At 54.7% G+C, this 12,109-nt stretch overlaps 1 protein-coding gene across 11 annotated transcripts in view; it reads right to left on the bottom strand.

Moving 5' to 3' along the window:
- The window catches only part of SH3PXD2A (SH3 and PX domains 2A), a 229,093-nt gene that overhangs the window by 30,268 nt on the left and 186,716 nt on the right, over positions 1–12,109 (bottom strand). For 9 of the 11 annotated variants that reach the window (XR_012498437.1, XR_012498439.1, XR_012498440.1 and 6 more), the window contains 2 exons: positions 5,530–5,643; positions 1,097–1,180 (listed from right to left, as the gene is read on the bottom strand). Coding sequence is in view for 7 of the 11 variants with exons in the window: in XM_074339099.1 (XP_074195200.1) it covers positions 1,097–1,180; positions 5,530–5,643 (198 nt within the window). In the remaining 4 variants the exon portion in view is untranslated. The remainder of the gene's footprint in view (positions 1–1,096; positions 1,181–5,529; positions 5,644–12,109) is intronic. The other 2 variants (XM_074339102.1, XM_074339104.1) reach the window with 1 other exon arrangement.

Raw genomic sequence — 12,109 nt, 5'->3', positions numbered from 1 at the left:
TTTCCATGACTTGGCTCTCTGCCCTGTGCCAGCCCCCGGGTCCAACCCATGCTCCATCCTCAGGACAAACTGGGCTCCTCAGCCAGTGCTCTGAGCCTGACACTAAGCCATCTGCAGGCGGTGGTCATCCTAGAGTCCAGGCTTCCTGCTGCCTAGGACTTGGGGGCAGACATCAAACATAGTCTTGTAGTTGTTCAGGAACAAATTTTGGGGTGTGGTGTCAGTCACGGGCCACCACTGCCATTCTAGATAGGTCAGTGCTTATTACACACCCTCCCAGCTGTGCCATTATTGCCGGGAGCACACATTACACACTTTCCCTGAGGCAGGAAAAACTGGCCACTGGGGGCTCTGGAGATGTTTAGGGGTTTGTTCAGAGGCCCCTACTCTCTACGTCCTAAGCTCCTGGATGTTAGAAAGGCCCTGAACCGACACAAGGTCCTGGGGCCTCCCTGGGGTCCCAATGGCTAGTGCTGGAGATGTCGGCGGCTCCTTGGCTGCACCCAGTACACCATCAGAGAGGCCAGGCTGGGTCTGGCTCTGCTCCCTTTCTAGTTTCCTGGGAACTGGCTGAAGGTGGGTTGCTGGCTAGCCCTTCTTCCTACTCTGTCCCTAAGAAATTGCTGGAACAGCTGTGGCCGAGGGAGCAAACTTCTCAGAGGAAGAAGGCAATGTGTGTGTGTGTGTGTGTGTGTGTGTGTGAGAGAGAGAGAGAGAGAGAGAGAGAGAGAGAGAGAGAGATGGGGGGAGGGGGATGAAGAGATTTAGAAATGCTCAGTTCTCCTAATCTTTAATTCCCAGGGAAATATCGCGTTTCATAGAGTCCAGCTGCCCCCACACTATGCCTTAAGTCCCATGACCCCCACCCCAGAGCAATGGCACAAGCCAGAGTCACCCCAGTGTCATCCCAATTCCCAAGCAGACCCCGTACCCGACTTCCCCCCATCCCAGGCCCCCAAGCTGCAGTAGGAAAGAGAAAAGTCTGGCTCGTAGATCTGGGTGAGGAGGCCACAGGGCAGACCCCGAGAGGAGAACAGGTGTTAGTGAGAGAGAGAGGCGGCAGCTGTGGGTGAGAAGAAGCCAGCTCTGTGGTCACCTCGGCTGTGCTGCCTGTTGACCATCCCGCCCAGGGTCCACCGGCGATCCAGGCGCCGCAGATGGGCCTTGCGTCTCTTGGACACTGGTGTGGGAGATGACGATGGAACACACGGCCGACAGGAACCGGTGGAGAGAATGGAGATGGGGATGAGATGGGATGGGGCGGGGAAAGGGATGCAGGGAGGGAAAGTTTATATTCCCAGGTCGTCATCATCTGGACCAAGCCCCAGCAGCACATACCTGCTGGATGGGGGTAAACACAGCTGACAAGTGACATCACTGGCAGGTGGGGAAAAATTCAACCAAAGCCAAGGGTTATGTCCCTGAGCCTGAGAAGGGCTGAGAATTTAGAATCCCAGCACCTGGGAGGTGAAAAGCGTCCTTGGCTCCAAAGGATGACCCTCAACGGCGGATCCAGGGAGAGACCACTGCTCCTGCCATTGCTGGGCAGTGCTGGTTCCTGGTGAGGGGTTCCTGCGCGGGGGGTGTACCACCCTGGGGCTTACAGCCCCGCCACCCACCCATTCACCAAGTCCTGCTTGTGAACCTGCCACCACAATCCAGGTACCATGTGTGAAAGAGTACATGTGCCCAAGAGACTTGGGGTACCTTCTTCACTAATCTGCATTTATGCCTTTGCTTTCTCAGTCATCCCCATTGGACTGAGTCTGTTGAGGGCAAAGATTGCGTCTCTGCATCCCCAGGGTCTGGCACGAGGCTGAGGACATGGCCGATCCCTAAGAAACGATGCTGAGTGAAGCGTCCACATGGGTAGAAGTCACAGGCCTTGGTTCTGCTTCTTTCCCTCCTGTCATCCATTGGAATTTTTGATGACAGAGGGCAGACCTGCCTCCCCAGCTTCTCACTGCTCCAGACCTCTCTCATCCAGACCACCCTCTCTGGGGTGGCATCCTACACTGATCCTCTGTTTGCTATGTTCCTGCTCCAGATGCCCACTGCCTTCCTATGGGACACACACGTGGAACAGACACACCAGGGCTCCAGGGTGCCAACTGGCCCCCACCTCCTGGCACTGCAGAAAGAAGGTGCTCGGCTGCCCAGGTCTCGGCGAGGGAGGCCAGCAGTGAGACCCAGAGTAAAACTGCCTGACATACTCGAGCCAAATGCCACCAAGGCCTCCTGGGAAGTATCTGTTTTCCTGAAAGGAGGCAATGGCCTGTTAGACCTGTTCTTTGTAAGTAGGAGGTCTGGACAAAGGGTTAGGAGGCATGGATTAAGTCCAGGCCCCACTGCCGGGTTACCATGTCACTGTGGGTGGGCTGCTGTCCCTTTCTAAGCCTCTGTTTCCTCACTGTCAGTGGGGTTGAGACCACCTGCCCTGGCACGGAACGAGGCGAAGGACTGAACTGACTCACGGAATGTATGTCAGGTCCCGTGTGAGGCCAGCCTGGGATGAGTTCTGACCGTGGACGCCAGGTCGGATGTGTGTGTGATTTCTCAGAGGGTTAAAGAGCTTCAGCTGATGACCAGGCCAGGGGCCACCTTAGCAGGAAGTGTCATTTACCTGGTGTAGACCATTTACAAGGACCAGCTCACTGGAGGCTCACCAACTACTGTGCAGTTGGAAAGCAGAGCAGAGGGCTATGAAGGAGGCGTCTGAACCACACAGCTAAGGTCCGGGTAACACGCCCATCCAGGCAGTCTGACTCTGAAGCACAGTCTCTGGGACTCCTCAGTGTTGTTCTGCCCCCTCAACCCTGCACCCCTAGACCTGCCAACAACAGGGGAGGCTGGAGAGACGGGCAGGGCCTGGTGCTGGGGCACCTGCTCCCTGGAGGAATGCCTCACCGGGTGCAGCAGCCCCAGTGACCATGGGCTGGTTCACTGGTGCCAATGCGAGCCCACCAGGGAGGAAGGCAGCTCATCGCCGGTGGTTGGAGGGCACAGGGACCAGGCAGGGACCCAGGCTCTGGTCTTGGCTCTGCCACAAACTGACCTGAGGGCTCTGTGTAGGAGGTACCTCTCCGGGCCTACATTTCCTCACCTCTGAGAGGTGATAGGTGGGACAGTTCACTAAAGCACCTCACAAATATCGATCTTGGACCGGCATCATTGTCAGTGGGAGGAGGGAATCCACCTCCACTCCACCCCTCCTACCCACGATGGCTAACATTGTTGAATTCTACATAGTACACCTGCCTTCAGGAGACACACAAACATATGTGTGCCAGCATGTCTGATAACAGAAAAATACCAAAACAGCCGATGGTCTCATAACAGAGCACAAAGCATGAGCTGTGAGGGACGCTCTGATGGGATGAAGGTTTCCACGTTCTGTCTATAGGGCTCAGGGCACCTACTATGGGACGGCAGCAGGGCTGGGATAGACATAGCCAGAGAGGGGATCAGGGTGGGCTAATCTCTTCGCCACCTGGCTGCAGGTGCAGAGAGTGGCAGGTACACCACAGCTGCTGGGGTCTTGGGCCCGGGCTACTGAGCTCTGAGCCCTTCTGTAGAACTGGGTGGAGATGGCCCAGATGTGATGGTGGAATTCACAGCTGACCAAATGTTGCCAGGGGTACTTGTGGCACAGAGGTTGTATCAAAAGCATGCAGAAGAACCTCTTTCAAGGAGGGTCACCCTACATGCACACATGGATGCATGCACACACCACTCTGAATGCAGAACCTGCTCTGGCTGCCTGATTCTTCAAAGCCAAAATCATCTACAACCTGCCAAGCACCAGGCTGGCTTCTGTGCCCACATACCTCTCAGTCTCTTTTCTGCCCTGGACTTTTCTACCCACTTAGTGTCCTCCATCATCTACCCAACATCTCTGCTCTGACAGATCCTTGGCATAGCCTTTCAGGTGGGGGCTCTGATTCCACATACACACCATCCTAGAGTTGCTTACAAGCAAAATCCTCCATGGAGAGGCATGCGGCCCAGTGGTGAAGACCACAGGGCAAAGGAGGCCGACCACGGCTCGAGCCGTGTGAAGACAAGCACACAGCTAAACGTCTCAAAGCCTCAGTTTCCGCATCAGGAAAATGGGGATTCCAACAGCGCCCTGCCAGTGTAGTGGTGAGGGCATATAAAGCACCAGCTGGACACCTGGAGTGAGCAAGACCGCATTACATTCTAGGGACTATTATTTCTGAGAGGCGCTTGGACGCGCCCCAGAATGTGGAACTAGGTGAGAGCTGAGGCCTGGTGACCGCAGACAAACTAGACCAGACCCAGCTTGGGGGCCAAGACCCTTTACTGCTGCAAAACTGCAATGGAACCAGCGGTGAGATGGGGTACAGACTCAACCCCAGCACTTGGGAAACAGCCAGGAAGGACTGAGCACCTGGCCTGAACATGTGAGCTCTTCCTGATGGGACCTAGTCCCTGGAAACATGTCACAAGGTGGATGCACAATGCAGGGGCTGCAAATCTGGTCAAGGGACTGAAATAAAGCATTTACAGGAGGAAGGGTGGGGCTCCAACTGCCTGCTGAGTAACCGACATTTAGGGGAAGGATGAATAAGGAGCTGGCGCTTGGCAGGCTGCTTATTTTGGCCTGGGCAGTGGGGAACGGGGGTTAGGCCTGGAGGTGGCCTGAGCCCGAGGTGGCAGGTCTCCATCTCCCTGGCTCTCAGACATGCCCATTTGGACAGTTCCCATTGACCATTAGGGCAAGCTTTCCTGCTGCCAGGACACGGGAGATTTGGAAGTCATTAAGAGCAGGCGTCCGGGAACTGGGGGTGCCTCATACTCGCTGGACTCTGGTAGCCTGCTCTGGGGAATACCTGAATCCACAGAGAGGCTGTCCTGGCCAATGCTGGCCTGGGGGTGAGGGGTGGGGGTAGGGAAAGACCCAGAAGGGGCTGAGGGTGCAGGGGCTGGGCCACCCTCAGTGCCTGCAATACTGAGAAATGACTCATAGACCTGCCCTCTCATCTACACCCTTGGCCAGGCTAACAGATACTGGAGCAGAACAACACACGCACAGAAGTTATGTGCACACAATCCCTTGGCGTTGTCCCTGCACAGGAAGCACAGTGTGGGGTGGGGGGAAGCAAAGGCGGGGTCTCTGTGGGGTCCCCCAGAGGGCCCCAGGGGGAAGAGGGCGCTTCAGGGGATCTAGCCCCAAGACTTTTCTCCCCAGTATCTACCCAAAAGTTGCCAAAGCCTGAGATCAACACCCCAAGGGAATTTCCCCTCTAATTTTAGCCCCATATACGGACGAGCAGGGATAGGCCTGGGGTGGGAGGTGAACTTGTGGGTCAGATCAAGAGAGAAGGGGCTAGAACATGGCCCAAGTCTTGTCAGGGGTCTGATGGTTTTAAGGAGAAGAGTGGGGAAGCTGCCTCCAGAAGGAGTTGGACTCATTCCTGGGACCAGGGATGGGGTGGGGATCCCAGGGGCAGCCAGCTCCCAGTACCTGCCTCATTCCCCTGTTCCCCCAAACCCGCAGGCCCTTACCTTCCCCAGTCTTGGAGGTGTTGATGTCTGAGTCATCCCGAGTACCATTCTGGGCCTCCAGGTAGGTGGCAGGGACCCAGCCCTGCTCCTCGGAGGTGCTCACGAACCACCAGCCTACGGAGGGGACAAGAGAGAACAGGCCATGAGAACCCAGCATGGCAGAGGCGGTGAGGAGGGCACAGAGCCAGACAACCCGGGCACTGGGCAAATACCTGGCCACGTCCAGCCTCCAGGAGCCTGCGCCTGGCTAAGGAAGAAGAGACCAACATGCTCCCCGAGAAGAGGGCCCAAAGGACAGCAATGCACAGTTCCACAAATGTTGAATGAAAAAAACGAAAAAATTAAACTGAAACAATATGTCCAACGTGTTTAAGTCACCTTTCAGAAAAGGCCAAGGGAGTTCCAGACAAACACACAGACCATTTCTTTCAGTGGGTCACTCGGACCACTGGTGTGGCCTGGAATTTGGCCACTTTCTCTGCTGCAGAGACATCCAGGGATAAATGCATCCAGGGATACCTTTCTAAGGGTCACTGTTCCCCTTTCCCCACCACGGGTCAGTGGTATTTCCACATTGGTGCTACTCACAGCTGCTCTTAAGTGTGCAGGCATTTCAATCACAGTAAGTGGGCACTGCACTCTCGCGTGACCCTTGACGGTCGTGGCCAAATAATAAAGGGTCATTCATTTTCTTTCTTCTGTTGTTGGTTCATTCATTCACCATTCAAACACACGTTGACTGAGCAAAGCAGTCTGAGCACCCAGGTCTTGGGACCCTGCTACCTGCCTTCAGTCCCTTCCTAGAAGGTACTTTTCACAGGATCCTGTCTTGGCCCCGATCCCATTCTGATCCCTCTCTGTCCGCAAAGCAATTTGGCACCGATGGTTTTCTGTCCATGACAGAGCTCACCAATTCCGAATCTGTACCATTCCCTGTCAAGAGACACAGGGCTTCTCCTAGGCAGCACTGCCCATAGAAGCAAGTGGCTACCCACGGAGGGGGCACTGGGGGCTTCCCGGGCACTCCCTGCTGGCCTTGGCACTGGGAGGTGGAGGAGGCTGCCTGAGGGCTGCTGTGATGACAGTGAAGAGGGACAGAGGAAAGAAGTTCCACCACTGCACAGGACTCAGAACCCAGGGACATCTTCTAGGTCTTCAGCTAGGTCCCAACGGCCCCTTGTGACAGGCCTGGGATAGGAAATAGTCTGTGATCTAGTCTTGAATGCCCCCTGCTCCACACCCTTTCCAGGGAGTTCCACAATTTTCTGCTCGCAGCTCTGCAAAGCCCATGAAACCCCATAACATCTGTAGGAAGCCATAGCGATGGATACGCATCATTATACGTCTGGTATCTGTCCAAACCAATGAATGTACAGCACCACGTGAACTTAACGTAAACCTAATCTGGGTGATTAGGGTGTGTCAATGTGTTCGTAACCATGACAATGTATCCCTCTGATGGACATACTGATAATGGGAAGACTGTGCATGTGTGAGGACATGTACCTCTGTATCTTCTGCTCAATTTTGCTGTGACCCTTAAACTGCTCTAAAAAAAAAACCCCAAAGTCTTAAAAAGGAAAACAAAAGCCTTGGGTGAGGGTCCAGACTCCTCAGGACCAGGCCTATTTGGCTCAGGGGCCGTAGCTGGGTTATTGCCCCTCTGGAATCAGGGGCAGATGCCTTCCTTCCCTCCTTCTGCCAGATTCAGGTCAGTTCCCTTGTCTTTCCCCCGAGTGAGGTCAATGGGGGACCCTTCATCATACCCACAGCCACTTGTACATTCTGGGCCTGCCACGCATGGGGCTCCTGAGCAGGCTGCCTAAGGCAGTCCTTCGTGAAGCCCAGGCCATGATGGTGTGGCTGCGGCTCTTACAGGCTCCAAAGTAGCCGGAAGGCATGGACTTTGCAGGGGTCTCTGCCTGGGATGTCTTTCCCCCTTCTCCCAGCCTCTGGGGGAGCACTTTCAGGAACTCCAAGAGCACCGGCCCCAGGTGTTCTTCCTCAGAGTCTTAGTGGAGGTCACAGGACAGGGCTACCCATCTCACAGGGCTTTCTGCTGTGTGGCTCTGCCTCCTTGGCCACAGGAGTGGGCACGTGTGGCCAACCATCTTCTGATTGGTTTGTCATATCCCTGGACACTAATGGTTCAGGGGGTTTTTTAGGAACTGGCATGGGTACTTGGTGATGTGAACCCTAAGTCTCACATAGACTAGGAATCGCAGGGATATGTGGGAAGAGATGGTCTGAGAGTTAAGACAAACCAGAAGCAGTAAAGTCAAGCGGCGGAGAAAGTCAGTTCTGCTTACGATCATTTGAGCTCCCACAACTAGACCACCCTGTTGGACTTCTTCGCCACAAGGAGCCAACGACCTTCCTGTGGGGTTTCCCGTACCCAGAGTGGGTTTCTATCACTGGCACAGAGGGAGTCCTCACTAATGCCATCCCTACCCAGCAATCACCAAGGCCCATGACTGCAGGTCCACCATCACGAGTCACGTCTGGAGAACAAAACTCAGGTTCTTAGGCAACTGCTACCACAGGCCTCAGCGGGTAAGAATGGGGTCCTCGGGGCCACTCTGTTCAAATTCCCGCTCACCAGGGCCATGTTGGGGACCAGCCCCTGCATCAACATTTCTCCCTGGCTCGGAGGGCCTGATAATCCCAGGATTCAGGTGTCTTCTCTGCTGGTGGCATTGTCTGCCCTCCCCCTTCCTTCACCTTTTGGGAGCCCTCCCACATACATTCTGCTTCCTCCCTTCCCCCAGAAGCCAGGGATCTGGGATGGGGGGATAGATCTGGACTTGCTGGTACAGGGAAACTCCCGGGCATAGAGCAGAGACCTGCTGAGGGGCCGAGTGTGTGGCTGAGGTGCCCAATAGGTAGGACGGCATGAGGCTGTGCACCTCAGACCACCTCATGCCCTATGGATGTGCCAGGCTGTCTCTGAATCCTTTCCACCTCAAAATCTCTGCTGCATCAGAAGCTTCTGGGACCCCTGGGCCACATTATCAGTTGACTGAACATTTCCTCACTTCAGGGCAGCAACTTATGGTCCCATTTTCCTGCTGCACCCTTGAGACTTGGGGCTGAGATGCTCACCATTCTCATGGCCTGGTGGTCCCTGCCAACCTTGCCCGAGAACAGTGGCCTGAGCTTCCACTCCAGCCCTAAAATGTGCAGAGCTGGGCTGTGTGGCTTAAAGTCTCAGGTCACTCCTACATCAGGCCCTGCAGAGAAGAGCTTGCTGCTGGTGTGGCTGTGGGTACCTCCACTGAGCTAAGGTGGACAGGCTCAAACACTGCCCAGGTGGGCATGAGTGAACATGGGCAGAGGTGCCCACCCCAGCTCCATGCAGACCTCCCGGGAGCCCGGGCATAAGTCACTGGGGGAGGCTCCCTGGGCCTGTGCCCGCCATGGCTGCTGACAGGCCTCTCCCAGATGCCAGCAGCTCAGATGTCAATTGCTACAACCGGGGCTCTTGACCAAAGTCACTGCTGCTCCAGCAGGGAGCAATTAGAGCCTGAATCCCGGGCGGGGCCCAGCTGGCCAGGGGAGCTCAGGTGTCAGCCAGACCTTAGGGCTCCCAGGCTCACCTCCAATACACACGGCAGCCTCTTTCCTGCAGAGGCTGAGTGTGGGGTGTGTGCAGGGGGAGGTGCGGACAAGGCTATGTATTTTTGAGGACACGGGAGGTGGGTTCTGTCCATGTGCACTCTATGTGCACCTGGAACAAAGGGTTTCTGTGCATTTATTATACATGACGATTACGGCCAGACACTGATGACCACTCAGTGCCAGGCACAATTTTACATATGTTACTTTACTTAATCTTCAAGAATTTCGTGAAATAAGTGTTACTGTCATCACCATACCCACTTTACAGATGAGGAAACTGAGGCAGAGATGGGTTCACAATTAGGAAGAGGCAGAGCTGGACTTCAAACCCAGGCAGTCTGGCTCCAGGACCCCTATTTGTAGCCACCACAGAAATGAATAAGGTACGTATCTGCGGTGTGCACAAGGGTGGCTCCTTGAGAACGCGTGTCCCTGGATATTCATACTTTATACATGTACCTGTCTGTGAGTGGGTATGTCCATGTCGCTGGCCATGTGCTTTGTATGTATATCACGTGTAGAGATGCAAGGCTGTGTGTACCGGAGTGTCTGTGTGTACATGTGAGGGTCCTCTGGGGTAGAGGGTTTGGGGTCAGAACAACTCAAAGCCAGGTCCTACCTTGTTATTTCCCAGCTGTGTGATCAAGGATAAATTACTAAACCTCTCTGAGCCTCAGTCTCCCTTCTCTGATATGGGAGTAATTAATGAAGCCTACCTCCCAAGCTTGTTGCAGATAATAAATGATATATAAGTACCTTAGCTTGGGGCCTAACACAGAATAGGAACTCAAAAATCTTATGCTACTATCAGCATGGTGGTGGTTGTTTGGTATTCTAGGTGAGAGAGTCAGCAGCCAAGGGTGGCTAGGTGGTGCCTGTGCCTGAGGACCGTATCGGAGTACCCAGTATGGATGGCTTGGTGAACTGACCTGGATGGATGTGTGCGTGTGCCCACGCATTTACTCCAACCGACGGAGTATGGGGACTGCCCTCAGGGGCTCCAGAAGAATGGAGGGTACTATCTTTTGCAACATGGCTATGCTTTCCTCAGTTGATGCAATACGTGATAGCAAAGCATGGTGGGAAATGGGGCCACAGGGGAGATGTCCCTGGGGTTTTCCTCCTTGCCTAGCACATCTCAGAGCCATTCCCAGCCTGGCTCCTGTCCTTCCGCTCACATAGTTCCCTAGGACAGAGGTCCTGCAGCCTTCTCTCTCCTGTCCTAAACCCCTCCAGGAAGCCCTCCTGGATTGATTTCTCCAAATCCCGACAGTGTCCAGAGCATCAACCCCATGACTCTGCAGCTCATACACTCTGAGAATTAGTCTTGTTGAGATTATAAGTACCTTGTCTCTTTTGTCTCTAGGGCAGAACTGAGCTTGCAGAAAGCAACCTGAAAGATGAGGGAACTGAGGCACAGAGCCTAAGTGCTGAAGCCAAAGACCTGAGTCTGAGTCCTCTCTCTGCTATTTCCATGCTCTGTGGCCTCAGGAAAGTGACTTAACCTTTCTGAGCCTCCATTTCTTCATCAGTAAGATGGGAAGACTACCATCTACCTTGCAGGCTAGTGTGGCGATTGGAAGAGATAAAGAACGACACACGAGGTTTTGCACATAGCAGGCACCCACTAAAGGAAAACTATGAGCTTTGCTGAATGAAGGACTAAAGCCACAGGACACGGGAGGTTAGGTGGATAGTACATATGGATGCTCGGGGAGCAGCCTGAGCCACCTCTTGCATTTTTCATGTTGCCAGAAGACACGTCCAAATGCCAAGCCGGCCTCTGCTAGCCTTCCTCTTCCATCCCTCCAGCTTGCATTCTTTGAAAAGGAAATTCAGCAAGGTTTTACTAAAGGACTTAGCTTTGGACAGATGAGCGGCCACCCCTGTGCACAGATGGGGGCGGCTGTTTCCCTGACTGGCTGCCAGACCCAGCCTTTTCCTGAGAAGTCACCCCTGGTTTCTAGGCAGAAGAGGAGCAGGCTCTTTGGGGGGGGAAGGGCAGGTTGGGGAAGAGAACTTGGTGGAGCAGGATAGTGGGGGACTCTCCAGGGGCTGGGCGGATGGGAGACCCCTTAGCACAGCCCCGCACCCTGGCCTGGCAGCCATGTTCAGGCAGGTCTTTCCACCTGGAGTGCTTTTATGCCGAGATGCCCTCCTCAGGCAGGGCAGGAGAGGGGCTACCATGCCTAATCCTTTGAATGGGAAACTGTTGGAGGGGAACGCTGAGAGAGGAGCTCATGCACACTGGACGTACAGAAGGAACCTTCATTGGAGGGTCTCCAGCCCTATCTTTGGGGCTGGTGAAGTCATCTGCGAGAATCCCAAACTGGCCAACCCACTGAAAGCTGCCTCATCCTGGTTTCTCCTTCTGTGAGAGCCATGTCTCTGCAGTACCAGAAGAAGAATGCCATTTAGCCAGGCTGGCTGACAGGCCAGGACCCAGGCCTCTCCCAGAAGCAGAGGCCCAGACAGAACAGTAATGTCACTTGTCACAGCAGCCAACCCTTTATGTTGGGCCCCAATAAGAACCCCCTTCAGCATGGCCCAGGGGCCAAGGGGGGAAGGCACCACCAGGGTGGCCTGGCCAGCACCTTCAGCTCAGGGTAGGGAAGGGGGACCACCCATCCTAGGTGGGGAAGGAAGACCCCCAGTCCCAAGAGGGTAAAGCTCAGGCCCTGAACACAGACCCTCCCTCTTTCCAGGCTGAGCATAATCTCCAGCGTTTGGTGATTTCAAAGCCCTCTCAAATTGACTAACTGGGGCTTCTCAATGCTGGCACTGGGGGAGGGATGGAAAGGGTAGAAGCTGAGAGTGAGAGAGAGAGACACACACACATGGACAGAAGACAGAGAGAGAGAGACAGAGTCAGGGGTGGAGAAAGACAGAGGGTGGGGATGGGAGGACCTGGGTGAGGGGCCAGAAGAGGGACATGGGGGCCTTAGCCTCTCTAGAAAGGGGC

Source organism: Rhinolophus sinicus, linkage group LG07 (assembly GCF_036562045.2).
Source record: "Rhinolophus sinicus isolate RSC01 linkage group LG07, ASM3656204v1, whole genome shotgun sequence".
In the NCBI taxonomy this organism is placed as follows: domain Eukaryota; kingdom Metazoa; phylum Chordata; class Mammalia; order Chiroptera; family Rhinolophidae; genus Rhinolophus; species Rhinolophus sinicus.
The sequence above is the reverse complement of the archived record's forward strand: the minus strand, read 5'-3'. Positions and strand labels throughout refer to the sequence as shown.